The sequence below is a fragment of the Erythrolamprus reginae genome, chromosome 1 (assembly GCF_031021105.1).
Source record: "Erythrolamprus reginae isolate rEryReg1 chromosome 1, rEryReg1.hap1, whole genome shotgun sequence".
NCBI classification, from domain to species: domain Eukaryota; kingdom Metazoa; phylum Chordata; class Lepidosauria; order Squamata; family Dipsadidae; genus Erythrolamprus; species Erythrolamprus reginae.
In genome coordinates, this window is record NC_091950.1 from 217,547,392 (window position 1) to 217,573,401 (window position 26,010).

Sequence of the window (26,010 nt, forward strand, 5' to 3'; positions counted from 1 at the left end):
CATAGGGATAATATCAAGAGAGAAGTGATACTGCAGCTTTATACAGCACCAGTGATACCATACCTGAAATATTGTGTCCAGTTCTTTTCACCATGATATCAAAAATATGCGGAGTCCATAGAAAGAATGCAAAGAAAAGCAACAAAGATGACAAGTAGTGTGTAGACTAAACCATATGATCAATTTTAAGGGAACTAGATATGTCTAGTCTAATAAAGAGAAGGATTATGAGAGACATGATATCTGTTTTTGAGTACTTGAGGGGGTTTTACAGGGAAGAGGGGGTTGAGTCTCCAAAGCAACTGTGGGCAGGACAAGAAGCAAAAGATGGAAGCAAGAGATCCTATATGGAACTGTGGAGAAATTTCCTGCCAGAACAATTAAAAATTGGAACAGCTTATCTCCTAGAGCCATGGGTGCTCCATCATTGGAGGTATTTAAGATAAGATTGGACAACAATTTGTCTGTAATGCAATAACGGGAAGGGCTTTGACTAGAAGATCTCCAAGGTCCATTGCAGTTTTATGATTCTAGTGAATGTTGTTATAAGCATTCACTCTGGCCCAGGAAAGCTTTCTGCTTTCTCAGCTTGACTTCCTATACCAAATGTGCTTCACAAGTGAATACTCCTTTGATGGCTCCAGTGCAGTTGGATGGCCCTTACAGTTTGCCTTGGCAGTTGCATGTGGCCAAATCACCATTGTTCTAATTTTTACTATTCATATCTTTTATGATGCCCTCATCACCTCGAGGTTCAACTACTGCAACGCTCTCTACATGGGGCTACCTCTGAAGAGTGTTTGGAAACTTCAGATCATGCAGAATGTGGCCATGAGAGCCACATTCCTAGATATGCCCATCTCTCGTCAACACTCCACGGCCTGCATTGGCTGCCGATTAGTTTCCAGTCACAGTTCAAAGTGTTGGTAATGACCTGTAAAGCCCTACATGGCATCGGATCAGAATAACTTCGGGACCGTCTTCTGCCACACGAATTCCAGCGGCCGATTAGGTCCCACAGAGTTGGCCTTCTCTGAGTCACGTTGACTAAACAATGTTGTCTGGGAGACCCAGGGGAAGAGCCTTCTCTGTGGTGGCCCCAGCCCTCTGGAATCAACTCTCCCTCGGAGATTAGAACCGCCTCCACCCTCCTCACCTTTCGTACATTGCTGAAAACCCACCTATGTCGCCAGGCATGGAGTAACTGATGTATCAGTTTGCTAATATGGTTTATGTATGGTATGATTGAGTTGTGTGGTTATTTTAATGATAAGGGTCTTTTAGATAGTTTTTAAGTATTGGATTTGTTTACATTGTTCACTATTGTTGTGAGCCGCTCCGTGTCTTTGGAGAGGGGTGGCATACAAATCTAATAAATTATAATTATTATGATTCATGAACCATAGCTTATTTTAAAAAAAGTATAAATAGACTTTTTTCTCTTCTCTTCTTATCAATTGAAGGAAGATTATTGATTCATAACGGCATTTTCCTGAGCAGGGAATCAGGTCTACGTCATTTTGCTTTTCTTTACAGACCATTGTATTATCTTATCTAGACTGGCTATTCCTGTTACCATTGGCAACAGCACACTCTGCTATTCTCTTGGAATTGTAGAGGTTTTTAAAAAATATCTTTCATGCTAGTAGGAGAGAAAACTACTTTTGATTAGATGCTCTTCATTTCACTGTAATTTTGATTAGTCATGGTGACCTAGCCAGAACTAAACTTCGTTGCTGAATAAAATGTTTTGGACAGCTTGCAGCCTCTCTTTGTTTAGTAATAATTCCTGGCAGAAGAAGCCTACTTTCATGGCATGCTAATATTCCTTTCTTGTGCGGGGAGGGGGGGGAGTTTTGTGCATTATCTTATATACAAGATTTCCCTATCTACACTAGATGTTAATCATTTAAAACCTAATGTTAAATACCCTGGTCAGCTTCAGCACATTATTGCAGCCTGATTTAGCGTGAGTAGCTAATTGGTGGTTTGATTAGTCTCCTGGAATATTGCTGATCAGCTGTTTTAGGCTGTGGTGATTGCTGCCACCTAGTGTTGTCTCCATGCATCTCGTTTTTGGCCTCTGCATGCCCCATTTTTGGCCTCCACATATTCCATTTTCAGCCCATTCCAGATGGTGGGGATTGCCACTGCCAATTGCTGCCACCCATGACGACCTGCAGTGGCGATTGGCAGCAATAGGCCATGGCAATGGGGAGTAGTTGTGATCCCTACGGCATGGAATGGACTGAAAATGGAATGCACAGAGGCCAAAAATGAGGCATATGGAGGTCAAAAATGGGATGTTTGGAGGCTGAAAACATCCAAAGGGTGGGGGCCAGTGGTTGAGTGGGACGTCAGCAACATTAGCTCTATAAGACACACATTTTCACCCACTTTTGGGAGGAAAAAATGTGTGTCTTATAGACCAAAAATACAGTATATTTGTGGCTCCTTTAATCATGAGTTAGCATTTATTATTAAGGAAATTAAACTTTCTCTATTTGGAGACTCCAGTGCATAATTAGCAAACTTGCTGACAGTTTACAAAATGCTTGTGCAAGCACCTATAGGAATTTTATCCTTTTTAGAGATTAATTCTGCAGCATGGCTGTGAATTTTAAAAGTATATAAAAGTAAGTAAATAAATATGGCTACTTAAACACTTCATTGGAATCTAAATGTTCATGCAATATTTTTCAGCTCACTAATCCTGCGTGGTTCAAGCCTGAGGAGCAGGTTTGACTGTTGCAAAGGAGGCTACCATACAGATCATGGGTCCACTGCCTATTTGGAGTCAGGTTCATTGTTTGGAAGCCTTAGATCCTATTTCACAGGTATCTAAAGTAAACGTTAAAGTACTCTAACACTCATGTGCAAGATGTGCAAGAAACTAATGAAGGAGAGAGAAACTTAGAAGTTAGGAGAAATTACCTAATAGTAAGAACAATTAACAAGTGGAAAAGCTTGTCTTCAGAAGTTACGGATGCTGGTTAGCCACCTGTCTGGAATGGTAGAGGGCAGTGATGGTGAACATTTTAGGGACTGAGAGCCCAAACTGCAACCCAAAGCCCCGACCTTCTGCAATCAACTCCCCCCGGAGATTAGGATTGCCCCACCCTCATTGCCTTTCGCAAACTCCTTAAAACCCACCTCTGTTGCCAGGCATGTGGAAATTGATTCCCTTGGGCCATTTCCGCTTTATGTATGGTTTGTATGAGATGTATGATTGTTTTTTATATTAAGGGTTTTTAATTGTTTTAACCATTGGATTTGTACTGTTTTGTTGTTGTGAGCCGCTCCAAGTCTCTGGAGAGGGGCAGCATACAAATCTAATAAATAATAATAATAATAAAGCCCACTTAATTATCGGAAAGTGCCAGCGTGGCAATTTAACCTGAATACTGAGATTTTACTACTAAAATAATGATAACCAATCAGCTAATTGTTCTAAGAAACATGTGATAAATGCACTTTTATGCTCCTTCACTTTTTTCCTGCTTTTGAAATATTATGTTTAGCAACAATAAAAAAGAAAAACTTTTGTAATATCATTTCTCTCTTATCCTCCCTCTCTCCCTTTCCTCCTTTCTTTCTTTTTCTTCCCCATCTCTCTTTCCCTCCCTCTCTCTTTCCATTCCCCTCCCTCTCTCTTTCCCTTCCTCTCTCTACCTCTCTCTCTTTCCCTCCCTCTCTCTTTCCCTCCTTCACCCTCCCTCTCTCTCTTTCTCCCTTTCCCTCCCTCTCTCTTTCCCTCCCTTTCTCTCCCTTTCTCTATTTCTCTCCATCTCTGTTTTTCTCTCTTTCTCTCTCCCTTTCTTTCCTTCACCTCTCTCTCTTTGCCCTCTCTCTTTCCCTCTTCCTCCTCTCCCTCCCTCCCTCCCTCTCCCTCTGTCTTTCCCCGTCTCTCTCTTTCCCTCCCCTCTCCTTCTCTTTCACTCCCTTTTTCTTTCTCTTTCCCTCTCTTTCTCTTTCTCTCTCCCTTGTTTCAAGCTTCTCTGCTGACTAAAAAAAGATGTTGCTGTTTTAAGAAGTCCATTTATTAACCTTAATGCAGAAAGAAAAAGCACCAGCAAATTGTTTTCAAGCTCTGGTGGAAATTTGAATTTAATGAATCACAGGGAGTTGCTGCACTTAAATGATGCCTGGAGTATTTCATGCAAAGCTCTAAGAAGACCCTGTGAAAAGATGAAATAAAACTTTTTAACAATGTTGAATAAAACATCTAATTAATGTTACATGCTTAGTACTTCTTGGAGCATGAATGTGATGTCTCATTTCAAGAGGCAACCTTAGCATACTTATGTCATTTCCTCATCCCCAGATACTAATTAAGTAGTATTTGTTTCTAATTGTGCACTTTTTGAGCAACTTTAGCACTCCTAATGAAAGGAGTGATGTGGTGGCCTAGAGATGGAGCTCTCACGTCAGAATCAGGAGGCTTTGAATTCAGTCCTAGATAGTGGCAAACATTTCTGTCTCTGTGAATATATCTGCTGAATCAAACTCCGCATAGGTGACAGAAAGGCATCTGCCCTGTAAACACTCTGTTAGCTCCATTCAGTTGCCCAGACTCCATCCCATAAGGAATTATGAGGTTAGATATAGTTTCAGGAAAAATAAAGCTCAGATTTAACTGAGCTTGGCAAAGAATAATAAGAAAGTGCAGATTATGTTTAAAAATTAAATGAAGAGATAAGAATTCATCTAGAAACTGCTCAGAGAAGATGAAAAAAATAGAAACAAGAAAAATAAGGAAGAATCTTATACAGTTGCTGGTTGCAAATTGATGGAAGATCAGGCAATCAACATCCTCTGTCTCTTTAAGTTGTGTTGCACTAATCACTAATATAATACTAGCAATTAGTTGCTCAAGGCAGTAGCCAGGCTGTCAGTGGAGTTCACCAGGCTTATGGTGCTGGGGGACTTCAATTTACCGTTGCTCGTTGGCTTTTTAGAGGCAGCGCAGGAGTTCATGGCTTTCATGACAACCATGGACCTGATCCAGGTAATACAGGGTCCGACTCATGAAGGGACACATATATTTGACTTGGTGTTTCTCTCAGGGCAGTGAAATCATGATCTGATGTTAAGGGGTATAGACATCTCTCCCTTGTCATGATCAGATCATTTCCTGTTATGGCTTGACTTTAGGGCACCAATCCCCCACCACAGGAAGGCGGAGCTGATTAAGTGGTTTTGCCCAGATGCTTAATGGACCCAGAGGGGTTCCAGAGGGCACTTGGGGAAATACCCGACTCCCTAGTACACAATGCAGCGGAGTCCCTGGCAATGTTCCCTATAATTATTTTTGGTGTGGGCGGAAAAGTATAGTGTCTGAGAGACACATTAGGTGAGTCCTTAGGGACTGGGTGGCATCAAGCGAGCGAGCGAGCGAGCGAGCGAGCAAGCAAGCAAGCAAGCAAGCAAGCAAGCAAGCAAGCAAGCAAGCAAGCAAGCAAGCAAGCAAGCAAATCATGCCTGACTGCTTGATTTTTTTACAGATGTCCACCAAGACAACTTTAAATGATTTATTTGCTCCGAACTAGTACATTATGTTCACAGAAGGCTTCATTTTAACAGAAGGCTACAATTGTTTGCATGTTTTTTGGCTAAAAATGCCAACTAGCAGAGGAATATACTAAATATCTTGCTAAATATCGATCTAGTCACTGAAGTATTATACATTTGCTGTTTCCTCCAGTTCAAAGTTTGGAAATGTAAATTATCATATTACTTAATGTTCAATTTTATAAGAGCTCTGTTTTAAGAGAACTGTCTGAGAGAGCTTATGTACAATTTTGTTCAGGAAACTATCTTTACTGCCCAAAAGTAATATCAATAAATCTGACTAAGCTCAACATTTATTACAAAAGCGATTATCTCAGTCTGCATTGGTTGCCAATCAATTTCTGGTTACGACCTATAAAGCCCTTCATGGCACCGGACCAGAATATCTTCGAGACCGCCTTCTGCCACACGAATCCCAGCAGCCGGTTGGGTCCCACAGAGTTGGCCTTCTCCGGGTCCCGTCGACTAAACAATGTCGGCTGGCGGGACACAGGGGAAGAATCTTCTCTGTGGCGGCCCTGACCCTCTGGAACCAGCTCCCCCCAGAGATTAAAATTGCCCCCACCCTCCTTGCCTTTCGTAAACTCCTTAAAACCCACCTCTGCCATCAGGCATGCAGGAACTGAGACATCTCCCCTTGCCTATGTAGTTTTATGTATGGTATGTTTGTGTGTGTGCTTTTTAAATAATGAGGCTATTAGACTTTTAATATTAGATTTGTTATTTTAGACTTTTAATATTAGATTTGTTACTGTATATTTTTTTATCACTGCTGTGAGCCGCTCCGAGTTTGCGGAGAAGGGCGGCATACAAATCTAATAAATCAAATCAAATCAAATACCTTTTTGTGACAGTTTCCATCATTTTCCAGCCATAGTTGATAGGGGGAAAAGGTTTCCTACTGTTTTGAGCCTGGAAGTGAAATCTGTGACATCTCACTGTGATACTATTCAGTACTCTGAGCAATTCTATACTTCAACCAAAGTATTGGGTTTCAGAAAAACAAATTTTAATGCAATGGGGGAATATTTAAATAATGAATTAAAAGGGAGGGATAAAATAGCAGGAGCGAGCACCCAGTGGATTGTATTAAAAAAGGCCATCTTAAAAGCCACTGGACTGTATGTAAGGCAAATAACTAAAGGTAAAAGGAAGAAGTTGTTAAGGCTATAGTCAATGCAAAAAAGGTTGCCTATAAGAGGTATAAAGAGTCTGGAAGTATGTCTGATAGAGAGGTGTATAAAATGAGACAGAAGGAGGCGAAACAGATAACATATGCTGCTAAAGCCTCAAAAGAGGAAGAAATTGTCAAATCTGTAAAGAAGGGGGATAAAACCTTCTTCAGATATATTAGTGATAGAAAGAAGAAAAACTGCAGCATCACGAAGCTTAGTACCAGGAATAATACATGCATTGATGGGAATAAGAAGATCGCTGACCATTTCAATAGCTACTTCTGTTCAGTTTTCTCAAGACACCTTACAAAATAATACTATACAGCTTCCAGCTGTACAGATTCAGCTCCAGTGATCTTAGAAGCCGATGTCTTAGAAGAACTTGAATGATTAAAGATAAATAAGGCAATGGGTCCAGATGGCATCCATCCCAGAGTTCTTAAAGAACTGAGATCTGTCATTGCTACCCCCCTGACTGATTTGTTTAACCAATCCCTGTTAACAGGAGATGTTCCTGAGGATTGGAGAATGGCCAATGTTGTGCCTATCCACAAGAAGGGCAGTAGAGAAGAAGCTGGTAACTACAGGCCAGTTAGCTTGACATCAGTTATAGTTAAATGATGAAGACTCTACTCAAAAAGAGCACCTAAAAAACAATAACCTATTGGACCCAAATCAGCATGGCTTTACTGAAGGCAAATCATGTCAGACTAATCTCATTGATTTCTTTGACTATGTCACAAAGGTGTTGGATCAAGGTGGTGCCGTGGATATTGCCTATCTGGACTTCAGCAAAGCCTTTGATACGGTTCCACATAAAGAGTTGATAGATAAATTAGTGAAGATTGGGCTTAATCCCTGGATAGTTCAGTGGATTTGCAGCTGGCTGAAGAGCAGACAACAGAGAGTTATTGTGAATGGCGAGTATTCTGAGCAGAGACAGGTTACAAGTGGTGTGCCACAAGTGTCTGTTCTGGGTCCTATTCTTTTTAATATGTTTGTGAGTGACATAGGGGAAGGTTTGGTAGGGAAGGTTTGCCTATTTGCCGATGACTCTAAAGTGTGCAATAGGGTTGATATTCCTGGAGGCCTCTGTAATATGGTAAATGATTTAGGTTTACTAGATAAATGGTCAAAGCAATGGAAACTGCAGTTTAATGTTTCCAAATGTAAAATAATGCACTTGGGGAAAAGGAATCCTCAATCTGAGTATTGTATTGGCAGTTCTGTGTTAGCAAAAACTTCAGAAGAGGAGGATTTAGGGGTAGTGATTTCTGACAGTCTCAAAATGGGTGAGCAGTGTGGTTGGGTGTTAGGAAAAGCAAGTAGGATGCTTGGCTGCATAGCTAGAGGTATAACAAGCAGGAAGAGGGAGATTGTGATCCCGCTATATAGAGCACTGGTGAGACCACATTTGGAATACAGTACTGTGTTCAGTTCTGGAGACCTCACCTACAAAAAGATATTGACAAAATTGAACGGGTCCAAACAGTATTCCCTCTAATTTTGGGGGAGGGGTGGGCGGAAAAGTATAGTGTCTGAGCAGCAGTCCCTTCGGGACTGGGCGGCACAGAAATAATAAATAAACAAACAAACAAACAAACAAATAAAAAACCCACCCTGTTTTGCCTTAGAGAATTTCAAAATAAAATACTGTACTGTGTGTCTATAACAGTGAGCTCATAATAGAGCAACTCTATCAATATCAAAATGCCACTTAAATAGTTGAGCTAGTTTCAAACTAGATTTTGATTTTCTTTCTCTCTTCCTTACTCCCATTCTTTTTCTTTCTCTTTTCCTTCTTCTCTTTTTTCTATCTGTTTCTCTCTCTTCCTCACTTCCTCTCTCTCTCCTTCCCTCTCACTCTTTCCCTCTCGGCTTCTGGGCAGGTTTGGAAAACTCTGAGTTCATGATGATTTTTAAGTGAACGATTGCTCACTGCTCAGCTTAGAGGGAACTATGGGTCCAAAGATGGGCTACAAGAATGGTGGAAGGTCTTAAGCATAAAACGTATCAGGAAAGACTTAATGAATTCAATCTGTATAGTCTGGAGGACAGAAGGAAAAGGGGGGACATGATCGAAACATTTAAATATGTTAAGGGTTAAATAAGGTCTAGGAGGGAAGTGTTTTTAATAGGAAAGTGAACACAAGAACAAGGGGACACAATCTGAAGTTAGTTGGGGGAAAGATCAAAAGCAACATGAGAAAATATTATTTTCCTGAAAGAGTAGTAGATCCTTGGAACAAACTTCCAGCAGACGCAGTTGGTAAATCCACAGTAACTGAATTTAAACATGCCTGGGATAAACATATATCCATCCTAAGATAAAAATACAGGAAATAGTATAAGGGCAGACTAGATGGCTTGGAAAACATTCTTCGCAGAGAGTAACAATGAAAGAACTTGAGTATATTGATAGTACCTGGTTAGGGCTGGAAAGAAATATCTGGAGCAAGTAAAGCAATGAACCCCCCCCCCCCAAAAGACAGAGTTTGAAATACATTCTTGGCAGAGAATAACAATGAAAGCGTTTGCAAGCTGGTAAAAGCTGGGAACATCGTTAGCATCTGGTTAGGGCTGGAAAGAAACATTTTGAGCAAATAGAGAATGAGAAAAAAAATCAAAGACAGGGTTTGGAATACATTCTTGGCAGAGAGTAACAATGAAAGAGCTTGCAAGCCAGTAAGAGCTGGGAACATTGTTAGCACCTGGTTAGGGCTGGAAAGAAACGTACTCAGATCAAGTTAGAGTAATGAAAGAAAACCCTGCAAAGACTTAGGGTTTGGAAAACATTCTTTGCAAAGAGAAACAATGAAAGAACTTGCAAGGTAAAAGTTGGGAAGATTATTAGCAGCTAGTTAGGGCTGGAAAAAAAATTCAGAGTATAAGATGCACCCTAATTATGAGCCTCTTTTAGGAAGAAAAACGGTGCATCTTATATACCAAAAATATGGTATATGTCTGTCTGTCTGTCTGTCTGTCTGTAGGTAGATATGTAGGTAAAGGTATAGGTATAGGTTTATATATATTTGAATTAGCTTACTTTGTTTTACTCTGAAAGAGTAAATAGCATCATCAGGTGAATAACATTTAAGATTCTGAAGAAATTTGGTAATCTATTAGAAATATATAATCTTTTAAAAATAAAGGAAAACTGATGAATTTCTGTCTTGGGGAGTGGGGGTAGAAGATGATCCAAAACAAATGATCCAGTTTAACACTATGATATTCAGGATGACTATAGAAGAGGCCATGACAAGATTGATTTGTAACTTGTGGGGAGTATTTTAGCTTAGTAAATTATGGGAATGCTGTTTATGATTTATGACCACAATTGGGACCAGAATTTCCATTGTAATTCATTGCAGTCAACTCAGACCTGATTTGGGGACCAATTTTACCATGGTCATTAAGCAAATCTGCAGTCTTCAAGCGAACACCACAGTCATAAATGTGAATCTATTCTTCTGAATGGGCATTTTTTTTGCTGAAAACCAGCAAAAATCTCATAAAGTAGGATCACATGACCATAAGATATTGTAAAGGATATAAATGTGAATCAGTTACCAAGCACCCAAACTATGATTACTATGGGGGTAGTATGATTGTCATAGGTATGAGGATTAGACCAGAGGTGGGTTCCTTCTGGTTCACATCGGTTCTATTGAATCGGTAGTAAACCGGTGGTGATGTCATGGAGCCAGCTCTGTCGGTTCTTTTAGTGCTGGTCCTTGGACCGCAACATATATATTTTTTTTGATAACTTGGATGAAGAAGTGGAAGAAATGCTGATCAGATTTACAGCTGACATAAATCTGATTGGATAAGTAATATTTTGGAAAAGAAATAATATTTAAAAGTTTTGATAGGTTAGGAAAATAGACTGAAAAGACCTGAATGACATTTAACTGAGATAAGTGCAAGGTTCTTCCCTTAAGAATGAGGAGCACCAAGCTTAACAACAGTTTCAAAGAATATCTTTTATCTTAGAAACTGTTGTGGTTCAGCTTGAGCCAGATCAAAGACCAGCTGCGTCTCTGCTGGCTCCATGCCCGGGGGAGTCTGAGAGCGGAGGGGAGAGTTCTTTGCAGCCAGACAGTGGAGACAGCAGTCAAGAAAGTGAAGATGAAGCAAGGCCTGGGAGCCCTAGGGAAGGGCTATCTCAAGCAAGTAGCTTTGATTCTCTGGATTCCCTGGAGTCCCTGGATGACGAAGCACAAGCTATCATTAGTATGCGGCAGAGACGCATGGCTCAAAGGAAAACTCAACTGCGTAGATATTATCAGCACTGAATGAGGAGCACCTGGGGGTTGGGTGTGGTCCTCATTAGCAGGGAAGGGTTTATAAGGCATGAGAACCATTTCGGCAGCGTGGAGTGTTATCAAAGAGGAGTTGGTGTTATCTGCATTTTTTCTCAGCGTTTTTGTTCCTGGCTCGTGGCCCAGCAGTCTTGAAGACCGGTGGGAGGTTTGTGTCTGTTAGCTCAACAGCCTCGTTTGGCATTAAGGATCCTGTTTTTCTGTATGAACAATTGCTTTCGTGTTTCTTTTGGAGTTCCAGTGCTTTCCTGACCTGTAAGGACATTTTCTGTTGGCTTCTTTACCATTATAAAACTGTGTTTGGATTCAGCTGGTGTGTCTGGCTTATCTTTTTGGGTTGGTCATAGCTTCCAGAGTGACCCAGACAGAACAGAAACAATATAAATTAGTGAGATTTTTACAAAATAGCAATTTTAGGTTGCATCAAAAGAAGTGTCAGCGTTCTAAATAGCATCTGAGAAATAAACCAAGTCCCAGTCCAATTCTCTCAATCAGAGCTTGAGTTATTAACTGAACCATGTTAGTTATGCTATTGTCATTCCAATTCTGAGTACTTCCCAGAATCCCACCTAGGTTAAGGCTCATCTTACATCCCCCATACCCACAAGTTCATCACGAGAGCCAGTCTGTGTGCAGGGCTTATCAGCTTCCTCTTCTCTTCAGTTGAGGCAGAACACGGTTCCAGTCTGAGTGGCGAGAGGATGGTGGAGCTGCCGCTCTTCTGAGAGTTATGGAGGAAAACGCCAAGCAATGACTCATTCTAGGCCAGTTATTGTTTTTGTCCTTTTCATTGCTGAGCCCTCCGTTTGGAGGTTCAGAGAGTGAATGCTGCCGTTTCTGTGGGTGCCGGGACAGCAGCGCTGAGAGACCAGCCGGGAGGATCAGCTGGGGGTCAGCTGGGGCATGGAAGATGGTGCCGCTCCTAGACGCTGAGGGAAGAAGGAGGCGTAAAGACGTGAGCTGAGCCTCCTGGCACGGCACCATGGAATGGGAGTGACGATGCCAAGGCGATAGGGACAACGAGATGTGGGAGGAAGGAGCAGAGACCAGAGCGGTGGCTGGACAAGCTTGCCAGTTGAACTGGGCTGTGCGGAGCCGAGGATGCCGGGGATGCAGGTTGGTGGGAGCGGCCTGCTGCCAGTGTCAGAGGGCAACCGAGGAGATCTGAGGAGCCAGGGATACCGGCCGATGAAGGCTACCAGTGCTGCCAGGTGAGGGACAACAGCCCAATCCCCTGGATGGCGTTGGTGGGTGAGAACTGCCAGTGCCGAAGGGAGGGGGGATGAAGAAAATGGGTGGCCAGGGGAGGAAGGAGTCCGAGGCTGGCTGGAGGCCACCGCACAGACTGAGGACGTTGACTGGTGAGAGAATGGAGAGAACAGAACGACCAATGTTGGGGGGGGGGGGAAGTGAACAAAGTGCTGAACTGCCTATGATTATAGAGGCCAATTGACTGAGGATATCAGCTAACATTAGAACTTGCCTGTCATCTTCCCCCTCCCCCACCACTTCCATCTGCTCACTCTTTTTGAAGATCATTATTGAAGAACTGTGCCCCTAGTGGAAGATTTTATACATAGCAGATTCAAAGAGTTAAAGAAAGATCTACAGAGGACATTATCTATTTATTGACCTGGAATGGCAAATTGTTTGATGATTCTTCCCATAGAACTGATTTTAGACTAACTGACTACTACATCATTGTCTCAGATTAATTTTAACAGCTAACCAGTTAACCATTTTATTTTATATTTTTATATTTTTTTATATTTTTAATTAATTCATTGGGGGGTAATTTTAGGGACGGATGTTTGAGATTGGATGGAAGGAATGTATGAATTGAATGGGAATGATATGCATGATTTTTTTGGTCCACCTGACGCTAGAGAGGAAGGAGGGAGGGGTCACCTATCTCTGGGGTGGCAGAGGGTCAGAACATTCTGGTCCTGCTGGGGAGAGGCAAATATGGCGGGAGCCACAGAACTAGCCGTTCCAGGGGAATGAGGGATCACTGCTTAACAGCGATTCCTTGTTCCGGTTCCGTGAGCCCAACCCAGGGTGCTGGTGACGAGTGTAATTCTGGCCCTGGGCTCAGGTTGCTGCTACTCAATGGCAGGTTGGTGGTAAATAAAGCTCTCCTCATCTGGGATTTGATCCTGGATGAGGAGGCCATGTGTGACTGAGACCTGGCTGGACCCAGAGGGAGGAGTTCCTCTCTCTGAAATTTGCCCAGCTGGGTTTCAGGTATGGCATCAACCTTCGCCCCAGGGAATGGGGGGAGGAGTGGCTATTATAGCCAGGGAGAGCCTTGCCCTACGTAGGCTCATTGCTCCAGAGATTGCGGGTTGTGAGTCCCTCCTTGTGAAGTTGGACTTAGGGGTTCAGGTGGGCTTGTTGCTCACGTACCTGCCTCCCAGCTGCGTGTCAACAGCCCTGCCTGTGCTGCTCAAGGAGGTAGCTGGGTTGGCGGTAGGATTCCCCAGACTTATTGTCTTGGGGAATCTTAACCTGCCATCGCTTGGCGAAACCTCTGGGTTAGCGCGGGAGTTCATTGCCATCATGACAGCCATGGACCTGACTCAAGTAGTACAGGGTCCGTCTCACGAGGGGGGGCACGCACCTGACATGGTATTCCTCTCTGAGCAATTGAGTAATGGTCTGAGACTAAGGGGCTTAGAAGTGTTGCCTTTGTCATGGTCAGACCATTTTCTATTACGGCTTGACTTCCTGGCTCCAATCCTTCCCCGCAGGGAGGCGGGACCGATTAGACAGTTCCGCCCCAGACACCTGATGGACCTAGAGGGCTTTCAGAGGGCGCTTGGGGTTATTCCAGATGCACTCGTCCACAGTTCGGCGGAGTCTCTTGCTGAGGCCTGGAACAAGGCTGCAGCAGAGACTCTTGCCCGGATTGTGTCGTTGCAATCTCTCCGCAGCACTAGACCCTGTAGAGCTCCATGGTTCAACGAGGAGCTCCGGGAGTTGAAACGCCAGAAGAGACATCTAGAGAAGCGATGGAGGAAGAGTAAGTCCGAATCCGATTGAACACTTATAAGAGCTCATATTAAGACTTACAAAGTGGCGCTCAAGGCGGCAAGATGCGTGTATCATGCCGCCTTGATTGCATCAGCGGAATCCCGCCCGGCTGCTCTCTTTAGGGTGACCCACTCCCTTCTTAACCAGGGGAGAGTTGGGGAGCCTTGCAGAGTAGTGCCAAGGATTTTAACATGTTTTTCGCTGATAAAATCACTCAGATCCGGGCGGACTTCGACTCCAATTGGATAACAGAGTTGACTGACAACGAGTCAGTCAAGGTGACTGGGGCTTGTACTTGTCCACCTGTCTGGGAAGAATTTGATCTGGTGACACCTGATGAAGTGGACAAGGCCATTGGAGCTGTGAGTTCTGTCACCTGCTTACTGGATCCGTGTCCCTCCTGGCTGGTTTTGGCCAGCAGGCAGATGACACGGAGCTGGGTCCAGGAGATTGTCAACGCTTCCTTGGAGAGGGGGTCCTTTCCGGATCCCTACAAAGAGGCACTTGTGCGCCTGCTCCTCAAGAAGCCTTCCCTGGATCCAGCCATTCTTAACAACTATCAGCCAGTCTCCAACCTTCCCTTCATTGGGAAGGTTGTTGAGAAGGTGGTGGCGCTCCAACGATTATCTAGGCCCTCAACAGTCAGGATTCAGGCCCGGCTACAGCACAGAAACTGCTTTGGTCACATTGATGGATGATCTCTGGCGGGCCCGGGACAGGGGTTTATCCTCTGTCCTGGTGCTTCTTGACCTCTCAGTGGCTTTTGATACCACCGACCATGGTATCCTTCTGCGCCGGCTGGAGGGGTTGGGAGTGGGAGGCACTGTTTTGCAGTGGTTCTCCTCCTACCTCTCTGGTTGGTCGCAGTCGGTGTTAGTGGGGGGTCACAGGTCGACTTCTAGGTTACTCCCTTGTGGGGTGCCTCAGGGGTCAGTCCTCTCCCCCCTGCTATTCAATATCTACATGAAACCGCTGGGTGAGATCATCCAGGGGCATGGGGTGAGGTATCATCAGTATGCTGATGATACCCAGCTGTACATCTCCATCCCATGTCCAGTCAACGAAGCAGTGGAAGTAATGTGCCAGTGCCTGGAGGGTATTGGGGTCTGGATGGGTGTCAACAGACTCAAACTCAACCCGGATAAGACAGAGTGGCTGTGGGTTCTGCCTCCCAGGGATAATTCCATCTGTCCGTCCATAACCCTGGGGGGGGGGGGAGTTATTGACCTCCTCAGAGAGGGTCCGCAACTTGGGCCTCCTCCTCGATCCACAGCTCAAATTAGAGAATCATCTTTCAGCTTTGACAAGGGGGACGTTTGCCCAGGTTCGCCTGGTGCACCAGTTGCTGCCCTATCTGGACCAGGACTCACTGCTCATAGTCACTCATGCCCTCATCATCTCGAGGTTCGACTACTGTAATGCTCTCTACATATCTTTGAAAAGTGTTCGGAAACTTCAGATCGTGCAGAATGCAGCTGCAAGAGCAATCATGGGCTTCCCCAGGTATGCCCTTGTTACACCAAAACTCCGCAGTCTGCATTGGTTGCCGATCAGTTTCCGGTCACAATTCAAAGTGTTGGTTATGACCTATAAAGCCCTTCATGCATCGGACCAGAATATCTCAGGGACCGCCTTCTGCCGCATGAATCCCAGCGACCGGTTAGGTCCCACAGAGTTGGCGTTCTCCGGGTCCTATCGACTAAACAATGTCATTTGGCGGGACCCAGGGGAAGAGCTTTCTCTGTGGCAGCCCCGACCCTCTGGAACCAGCTCCCCCCGGAGATTAGAACTGCCCCCACCCTCCTTGCCTTTTGTAAACTTCTTAAGACCCATCTCTGCCGTCAGGCATGGGGGAACTGAGACATCTCCCCTGGGCCTATACAGTTTATACATGGTATGTTTGTGTGTATGTTTGCTTTTAGTAATGGGGTTTTTAGTGTTTTTTAAATTATTAGATTTGTTTTTATATTGTCTTTATTATTGTTGTGAGCCGCCCCGAGTCTACCGAGAGGGGCGGCATACAAATCTAATAAATAAATAAATAAACAAATAGTGGCCTTGGCTTGGAGAAAGGAATCTTTGGTTGTGTCTAGTAACTTTCCCCTCTGACTACTCACTACCCCTCCCATCCCCTTTTGTGTTGTGTCAGGCTGAACTCTCTAACTCCACATGAAGACTTCTGCCTGACAAGAAGTAGATTTTTCACGGAGAAAGTAATGTTCTGTTTTATTCTGTTTTAATTAGATCATATTTTAAATATCATTTCTAGATTTGAAACAGTGGTATGATTTAAAAAATATATTACTGGTTTTGTGGGCATGTCTTAGTGGGCTTAGTGGGTGTGGCAGGGGAAGGCTACTGTAAAATCTCCATTCCCTCCTCACTCCAGGTGAAGGTTACTGCAAAATCCGCATTTCCTCCCAATCAGCTGGAACTTGGGAAGCAGAGAATGGATGGGGCGCGGTTAGTCAAAGGTGGTACTTGTAGTTACCACTTCTCTGAACTAGTCAAAATTTCCGCTACTGGTTCTCCAAAACTGGTCAGGACCTGCTAAAACCCACCTCTGATTCTCAGAAGGATTCAGTGAAGTTTGGAAGATTCTCAGACATTTGAAAAAGAGTAGAAACTAATGAAGAGAATGAACAGTCTAACTACATTTAGTTTTAAGAAGAGAATATTGAAGTGGATATAGTAATATTTTCCAAATGCCTTTCTTCATGCTTTCATATTGCCAACTGAAGCACATGTGTTATTGTGTTAAGAACAACAGTTTTCTGTTTATTGCTTTTTATAAAATCCTGATAGCATCATCTTTTCACCTTCTTTTGCTATTATTGTTACAGGGAAGTTGCATGTATATTTCTATGTTTAACACTACGTGAAAAGAAAAGTTTAATTTTATAAAAGGGACATTTTGCACAGATTAATTCTTTTTAATTAATAATATTACTTCTTTTTTTCTTGATCCTACTCTTTCTTGGAATCTCCCTTTTGGCAAATACATGCACAGATGTGCAGTACAAAACTGTGTTAGGAGCATACTGATTTGGTGAGTTGGAATTCAGGGTCATGTTCCTTTCTTGTAAATACAGTAGTTTATTCCAAAGCTCAAGATGGAAAGTGAAGATGAGTTGGGCTTTTTACATCTAAACATCTGCTGTGTTGATCTTTGCTCATTTCTAGCATCATTCCCATATTATGCTATGCCATGCTAGAAAAAGCCTTTTGAGACCAGAAGTTAACTTAGCAAATACTGGGAAACAGAACCTAAGTCATGTTAGCCTCAGACTTCTTTCAGTCCAGTTTCTAAGCTATATCATTTTTTGTTCAGTTTTAATTTTCACTTTCTCTATTTGCTATTTACAGCTTGGCATTACATCCAAGAAAAGATATTCTTGTCACTGGAAGTGATGATCGCTTATGGAAAATGTGGGCCTTTCCTAATGGGAACATTATTGTGAAGGGTGAAGGTCACACAGATTGGCTTTCTGGATGCTGCTTCCATCCAAGGTAAGTAAAAATAGTGCTGGAAACCAGCATTGATTCTTTTGGGTCTTAACCTGTTAAAAGTGGTTATTTTCAATACATTGTAAATTTTAGTCCACTTGCTCTGTATCAGATTTCCAGGTCTCATACAATTTAATATTTTAATATTATAATACTGTACAACAACTAGATACATGTGAGTGTCAATTTTATTTTAATGTCAGTTTTATTTTTATTATTGGTGTTTTCCCCAGTCCATGCAGAGAATTGTGTGATTTCTCTCTGAGTGGTTTATCAACAATTATTATTAGATCTCAGTAATTAGAATGTAGAAGGTAACATAGTGTGTTACATAATTTGAGGAAAAGCTCTCACTTACACAATTTTATATTGGAGTATATATGGACAGTATATAGTGGGGCAAATCTCTACTGATTCAAAAAAGCTATCTCCAAACCTGGGCAGATCTGAATTTGCTGCCACTTGCTGGAAATCATCTCTGCTTCTTATTTATCTATGAGGATGCAAATGGAAATCCCCCCTTTTCCATAGCTTAACTAGGTGGGAGGTGTTTTCTTGGAGTAAATACTAAGAATTTACTAAGGTTTATTAAAATATTGAATCTTTTCACTAAACCAATGTTACAAAAGAAAATTGAAAAGTAAAAAAGCAAAAGAAGAATGAATGATCAAATATTGCATGAAAAGGCTGATAACCTGCTCCCTCTAGTTTCTTAAATAAGCACAGACATCTGAATAAATTTACACAATAAAATTTCAGTCCATAAATAAAATATTCTCTCTACTGCAACAAATCTCTCTGATCCTGGCTTCCTATCCAAATTCACTAAATGTCTATTTGGTTGCTATCAGCTGGAGCTTTCCTGTTATCTAGCCTGCAGCAAGCCTTCAAGGAAGAAAACATAAATGCACTGTAATAAATATAAAATTCGCACTGTTCTCCCCTTTTATAAAGCCCTCATGAGAGGGGGGAAACCTACTTTTCCAGTTGTCCCCTTAGCATTTTATTTTCCTGGCTTCAGATTTTCTATTATAGGCCAGCTACTTTCCATTAATGTTTTCAATATCTGAAATTGATTTTTTTTCTACTCCACGCGCCCCAATTTAAAGAAAGTGTAATTCTCCATTTAGTATGTGTTGACACCATGCTGTGGAAGTCATTGTAGAAAGTTTGTTCATGTTTCCACAGGGCTTTTGTCCTAAAATTTTCTAGTAGACTCCCATGTGGGTGCCAGCCAGATCCAATTCTGTTTCATTATTTTGAGGTAAGATGAAGTTGACTTGGTCCTGCCACTTTTAATTTATTACCTTACCTAGCTGGATATATGAAAGGTCTATCAGGAAAAAATAATAATAATAAGAGATAATTTATATTGTATTCTGGTAAAAGAACACGGAATATCGCATCATTTAAAAAATCTGTTTTTATGGTGAGATTATGGTGCAAGTGCCCTCATGTGCTTTAGAGCAGTGTTTCCCAACCTTTTTTGAGCCGCTGCACATTATTCGTATTTTCAAAATCCTGGGGAACACTGAAAGGGGGGGGGGGCGGGCTAAAGAAAAGTTTGGACAAAAAACCCCTCTCTTCCTCCCTTTCGCTCTATTTCTCCCTCTTTCTCTCTTTTCCTTCCTTCCCTTCATTCTCTCTCTCCATTCCTCTTTCTTTCTTCCTCTCTTTTTTGCTCTCTTTCTCTCTCCCTCCTTCCCTTCCTCTATGTCTTTCTCTCTCCCTTGCTCTCTCTCTCTGTCTCTCTTGCTATCTCTTTCTTGCTTTTTTCTCTCTCTCTTGCTCTCTCTCTCTCTTTCACTGTCTTGCTATATGTCTCTTTCTTTCTCTTTGCCTCTCTTGCTATCTCTCTTTCTCTCTCTGTCTCTCTTGCTATGTCTCTCTTTCTTTCTCTTTCTCTCTCTCTCTGTGCCTCTCTTGCTAAGTCTCTTTTTCTCTTGCTATGTCTCTCTTTCTTTTTCTCTCTCTCTGCCTCTCTTGCTATGTCTCTCTTTCTCTCTCTCTTTCTCTATCTCTCTTTCTCTGCCTCTCTTGCTGTCTCTCTTTCTTGCTCTGTCTCTCTTTCTCTGCCTCTCTTGCTATGTCTCTCTTTCTCTCTCTCTCTGCCTCTTATATGTCTCTCTTTCTCTCTCTCTCTCAGCTGACTGCAAGCGGGAGCCCTGACGGCGGCAGCTGGACGTGGTGCTGGACACCGTATATGCCAGGCACGCAGCGCCAGCATGTACGACGTCCAGCAGCACGTCCAACCGCCACCGTCAGGGCTCCCACTTGCAGTCAGCTGAGAGAGAGAGAGAGAGCGATCCCTCTCGCCGCCGCCATCTTCCCCGACTGCCTGCGGCCGCTGCGGCTACCCACCCCCCCGCTCCCATCGGACACTTGCCGTCGACGCCAGAGGAGCTTCAGCTGGGCGGGGCGCTGCCGGTACTTCCGTCCTGGGGCTCCCGCTCGCAGCTGTCCCCCGCCTCCTGCTCGATGCCGCGGTTTTCGGCGCTCTCCTGCTGGGCCCCAAAGAAAGAAGGCGGGAAAAAGGTGCGAAGAATGGAGCTCTCCTTCTTCCTGCCTTCCTTCTTTGGGGCCCAGCAGGAGAGTGCCGAAAACCGCGGCATCGAGCAGGAGGCGGGGGACAGCTGCGAGCGGGAGCCCCAGGACGGAAGTACCGGCAGCGCCCCGCCCAGCTGAAGCTTGGCGGCACACCTGGCCATGTCTCGCGGCACACCAGTGTGCCGCGGCACACCGGTTGGGAAACGCTGCTTTAGAGAATAAGTCAATCCTCTCTTCTCTGTGACAGCCTCTCAGATTTGGAAGATTGCTACAATGTTACCTCTAGTTCTTTTCTTCATTTATACTACATACCAGTTCCTGCAACCATTCATCATACAGTTTAGCCTCCAGAGCCCTAATTTTTGTTGCTCTTCTCTGCATTCTTTCTAGGGTTTTAACATCTGATTTAACTGATTCATCACCCTAACAGACTCAGACTCAAGCCCGACAAGATGGACTGGCTGTGTGTTCTGCCTCCCAAGGACATGTCCATCACTCCGACTATCACTCTCTGGGGGGGATCTTTTGACCCTCTCAGAGAGGGTCCGCAACTTGGGCATCCTCCTTGATCCACAGCTGACTTTGGAACATTATCTTTCAGCTGTGGAGAGGGGGGCATTTGCCCAGGTTCTCCTGATGCACCAGTTACAGCCCTATTTAGACAGGGAGTCTATACTCACAGTTACTCACACCCTTATCACCTCGAGGTTCGACTTCTGCAATGTTCTCTACATGGGGCTACCTTTGAAGTGCGTTCGGAAACTACAAATTGTGCAAAATGCATCCGCACAAGCGATCATGGGCCTTCCTAGACATGCCCATGTTTTTCCAATAGTCCGTGGACTGCATTGGTTGCCGATTGGTTTCTGGATGCAATTCACAGTGTTGATAATGACATATAAAGCCCTACATTGCATGGAGCCAGATTATCTGCGGGACCGCCTTCTGCCGCATGAATCCCAGCAACTGGTTAAGTCCCACAGTCTCGGCCTTCTCCAAGTCCTGTCAACTAGAGAATGTCACTTGGCGGGGCCTAGGGGAAGAGCCTTCTCTGTGGGGACTCTGACCCTCTGGAATCAGCTCCCTTCAGAGATTCGTACTGCCCCCCCTCGCCTTCCAGACCCATTGGGCTGGGTTTTTTCTCTCTCTCCATGGTTCAAGAAAGCCTCCTGAAGCCTGGGAACCTAACAAACTTCCGGTTAAGCTATTGGGCCATTTTTCACCATCCCCAGGCTTTCCTGAACCCTGGGGTTGGTGAAAATTGATTGAAAGGAAGGTTGAAAATCAGCTGGCCAGCATCACATCTGCGCTGTAGCTGATATAGAGCCTTGTGTGCCCTCAGATATGGCTCCGTGTGCCACTTGTGGCACACATGCCATAGGTTCACCATCACCGCTCTATACCATCTCAGAAAATGATTTTCCAGTCTCTTTTTAAAAGCCTCCAGTGAGGAAGCACCCAAAACTTCTGAAGTCAAGTCATTCTACTGTTTTATTATTCTCACTGACAGGAAATTTCTCCTTAGTTCTAGGTTGTTTCTCTTCTTGATTTGTTTCCATCCACTGCCCCTTGTCTTGTTTTCTGGTACTTTGGAAAATAGTTTGACCCTCTCGTACTAGTAGGAGCCCCTCAAACATACAAAGAACAATTAGAGGAAATATGTATGTCTAATATAATGAAAAGAAAGACTGGATAACATTGTTCCAATACAGTATTTGAGAAGCTCCTACAAAGAGCAACTGTTTTTCGTATGTTTTAGCCTCCACTCATCTAATCATTTTTGTTGCTTTTCTCTGCATTCTTTCCAAGTGTGGTCTTATTAAGGCTTTGAAAAGGGGTACTAGAAGTTCACATAATCTTGATTCTATCCCTTTATGCCAGAAGGATCTTGGATTGCTTAATGGACAATCACTTAAATATCAGTGAACAGTATGAGGCAGCAGCCAAAAAAGCTAATGCAATCCTGTGCTGTGTCAATAAAGATACAGAATCAGCAACAAAAATGATTAAGCAGCTAAAGTACAAAGAACGGTTTCAGAAATTGGGTATATCTAATAATAAAAAGAAGGACAAAGGGCAACATGATAGTACTGTTTTAGTATTTAGGGGGATCAAGCTATTTTCCAAAGCACCAAAAAGCAACACAAGAAACAATGACTGAAAACTTTCTAATTGTGAGATCAATTAACCAATAGAATAGCTTGCCTTCAGAAGTTGTGGGTGCCCCATCACTGAAATATTTCAAACAGAGACTGGATAACCATTTATCTGAAATGAAATAGGGTCTCCTGCTCGAGCAGGGGCTTGGACTAGAAGACCTCCAAGATCCCTTCCAACTGTTATTCTGCCGTCTATATTCTACAGTTAAAACAACAACCAGAACTGGATACAGTTTCAAGTATGGTCTTGCAAAGGTAGTAAAAAGCAGTTCTAATACTTCACATGATCTTGATACTATCTCTCTTGATTCAACCAAGGACTGCATTTTTGGCAACTGCAGCATTCTGCTGGTTCGCATACTTAAGTGATTGTCTACTAAGATTCCTAAATCCCTCTCACAGTTACTGCTGTTGAGTATCACCTACTCTATACATGTGCATTTTTCTTGCCTAAGTGTAAAGCATTTTTCTATCTACTGATATTTTTTTTGCCCACTGTTCAAATTTGTCAAGATCCTTGAGGATTTTCTAAAATGTTGGCTACTTCCCCTAGCTTAGTGTTGTCTGCAAATTTGATAAATTCCCTTAATGTCAGGGCTGCTTCTGTTCATATCCCAGGAAAGTAAATGTATTGGCTCCATAGATTTAGAGAACAGTACTTTTACTTGGAGCAAACTGAAAACAGATAGTTTCAAGCAAGCTATGAGACAAACTCTCACAAACAGAGCACCTTCAAACAACATATACAGCCCAAACCCCTTGCTGCTAGGCAACTGCACACCAGAGCCAACAGACTTGGCCTTGGAGATAACAGCAGTTGCAAAGCTGCAATGTAAGCTTTTCCTTTTCCCCTCCCCCAATTCTATGGCAGCAAACAAAAGGTTGGCTGACATTCGCCCCCCTGTAACAGAAGCATTAGTCAGACAGAGAGAATTTATACAACTACTGTTAAAACATACAATACATCATGCCAAAAACAGTGGTCTCATCAGTGTTTGCTGGGATATTTTCTGTGGAAAGTCTGGAGGAGTTTAGGTGTCCGAACATGTTTAGCATGCACACATTCAGACTGCAAAGGGGGAAAATGTTTCCAGGCAATGGGATTCTCCCTCTAATATTTCCTGGAATCTAGAATTTCTTTAACTTCAAAATGCTGCTTCCCTTCAATCAGTGTGGTACAGGAAGAGTATGAGGTGCTGGGGGAAGGAGTGATACAGTTTCAAGTTTCAACAGACTGCTGTGAAATGCAAAGGGAATACAGTACAGTATACTTGAGGTTCTTGGGCAACTCCAGTTTTACAGTTACAGTAATTACTTTAACAATTGGGAATGGGCCCATGTGTGCCCATAGCACCTTATTGGTCAGTTCCATGAACACTGGGGGGGGGAGGAGGGCTTATAAGCTGAAAGGGAGCACCCGGAATTGGAAATATCCCAGGTGGAAATTAAACACAATTTTCCATTTGCCACCCTCCTTAATTTGCACCTGGTAGTAAGTTTCCTGCAAGTCTAACAGTGAAGATTTTTACTTTAGCTAAATGCACAAACATGTCCTTCATCGGGGCAGTGGTTAGATATTTTCTATGTACACCTTGTTTAGCCCTCTATACTTAACACATAAACAAACAGTCTCATCTTTCTTCTCCCAGAACAAAATTGGGACTGCCACTCATGGTCTTGTTGGTTGGATAAATCCACGTTTTAAGTTCTTGAAAGTGTGAAGGTTTCCTAGCTCATGTGGAGTCATTGAGTAATGTTCAGGCTTCAGGAGTTTAGTTCCAAGAAAGATTTCAATACTACAATCCAGGAAGTGATGGGGCAGGAGCGCATCAGAGTCTTTCTCAAGCCCCAGTATTTCTTTGGGATTTTGAATTAACTTATTTGAGTGTTCTTGACCTTCTGCCCCCAGCTCCCTATTCCTTTGGTTTCTCTCACCACCAGGTTTTGGGATCTTTTCCTCTTCCTTGGTCACTTTCTGCTGAATCTTTAAAATCTTCCTCCTCCAATTCATTTTATGGTTCCATTTCTACAGCCAAGACAGTTGAAATAGGAGGGGCCTCTCCCTCCCTGGCATACTATAAAACTCAGAGTCTCTTAATGCTTTCCCATTCTCATCTCTACTGGTTCAGTTATAAAGTGGGCCCTCTCCAGCTACAGTCCCATCTAGTTGGCAAAATGCACCTTCTAGGGGCCTTGGAGCTAGTTTTGTTGCCTCCTCTTCTCAGGGTTGCTGTGGAACTGTGGTTGGTTCTGCAACTTAGTGCCCCTCCCCCCCCATCTGAGGCACATTGTGCTCCTGGGGTGTTTCTTACGTGTGGGCCACACGAGATGCAGTTGTGGTAAATGCCATTATTGAGGCCATCCTTGAAGCACTCAGTGAAGATGGGAGGGAAGGAGGGAGGAAGAGGGAGAGAGGGGTGGGTGAGTAGATGGATGGATGGATGGATGGAAGGAGGGAGGGAGAGAGGGAGGGAGGGAGGGAACTCCAACCTTGGCAACCTTAAGACTTATGGATTTCAACTTTCAGAATTCTCCACAAGTCTTAAAGTTGGCACGGCTGGAGTTCCAATTTCAACATATGCAGTTTTCTAAAGATTAATATATTTTTTAATTTGAGTGGTGTGTCAAAATATTGACTTAATTTATTTTTAAAATAATAGTTGCAGTAGCTTACTAAAGAATAAATTACCATAGTTTCACAATGATATATGAGAGCCAAGTCAATTACTGTACAAAAAAGTTATACAAGTTTTCAGGACTTTTCATCCGATAACAACATAATTAAAAAGGTCCTTAATTAATTTGGCTGGGCTCGGCCAAAGTACAGCAGAGGCACACATGGGGCAGGTGTCTTTTCACTTGAGGAGGGTCTCCCTGCTTGTGCACACTCTCTCAGCCCCACCACAGCTAGCCAGGGAATCATGAGAGGAGATGGAGGGGGAGGAGAAGGCTCCTACCCATTCCTCAGCTAGCCCAGATTTTCAAAAAGTTGCCAAGAAGGAAAAAAGTTGAAAAGGAGCTCAAGGTGAGCTGGCTGCCAGGCTGGCCCAGCCTCAACTTTCCAAGGGGGGGTGGGTGAGACTGGCTGACAGGCGAGCATCTTTAGCGAGGATGTTCCAGCTTTCTCTGAGCCTGACCCCCTGAGCATGTACGCTTTAGTGGGGTCAGCTCCCTTTTCCCACTGCTCTGAGCTGCTTTACTCCTCCAGTGGAGCGGTGACATTGCCAGATTTCATTGAAAAGTATCCACTAGACAGTGAAATTCCGCCATACATTTGTATGTTGCCGTACTCCGAGTCCACAGAGAGAGGCGGCATACAAATCTAAGAAATTATTATTATTAATTATTTAAAGCTGTGACTAGGTGCTGCGTGCCCATACCTTTTTCTGTCATCCCCTCCTCCCCAAGCAACCAAGGCATGCCGAGTACCAATATGGGCCAGAAGAATTGCAGCAAGATTGAGGCACTAGCGAATCAGCCCCTGCCACTTCTCCATTCCCCACCATTCCCTTTACCTTCTCAGGCCAGGTGAGGAGTGACTGGAAGGGAAGGATGAGTGGTGGAGCCAGCCAATAGTGAGATCACCCAACAGGGAGCCACAGCAGAGAGCCCAAAGAGCCACATGCGGTTCCAGAGTAATGGGTTGCTGACACCTGAATTAATTTAACAAGATAGCCCCTTTTATGTGGGAAGTGG

General features: G+C 43.4%; 1 protein-coding gene across 24 annotated transcripts in view; it reads left to right on the top strand.

Moving 5' to 3' along the window:
• SPAG16 (sperm associated antigen 16) overlaps nucleotides 1-26,010 on the top strand; it is a 295,145-nt gene that overhangs the window by 119,670 nt on the left and 149,465 nt on the right. For all 24 annotated transcript variants that reach the window (XM_070732193.1, XM_070732195.1, XM_070732200.1 and 21 more), the window contains one exon: nucleotides 17,468-17,611. In XM_070732193.1, the coding sequence (XP_070588294.1) occupies nucleotides 17,468-17,611 (144 nt within the window). The remainder of the gene's footprint in view (nucleotides 1-17,467; nucleotides 17,612-26,010) is intronic.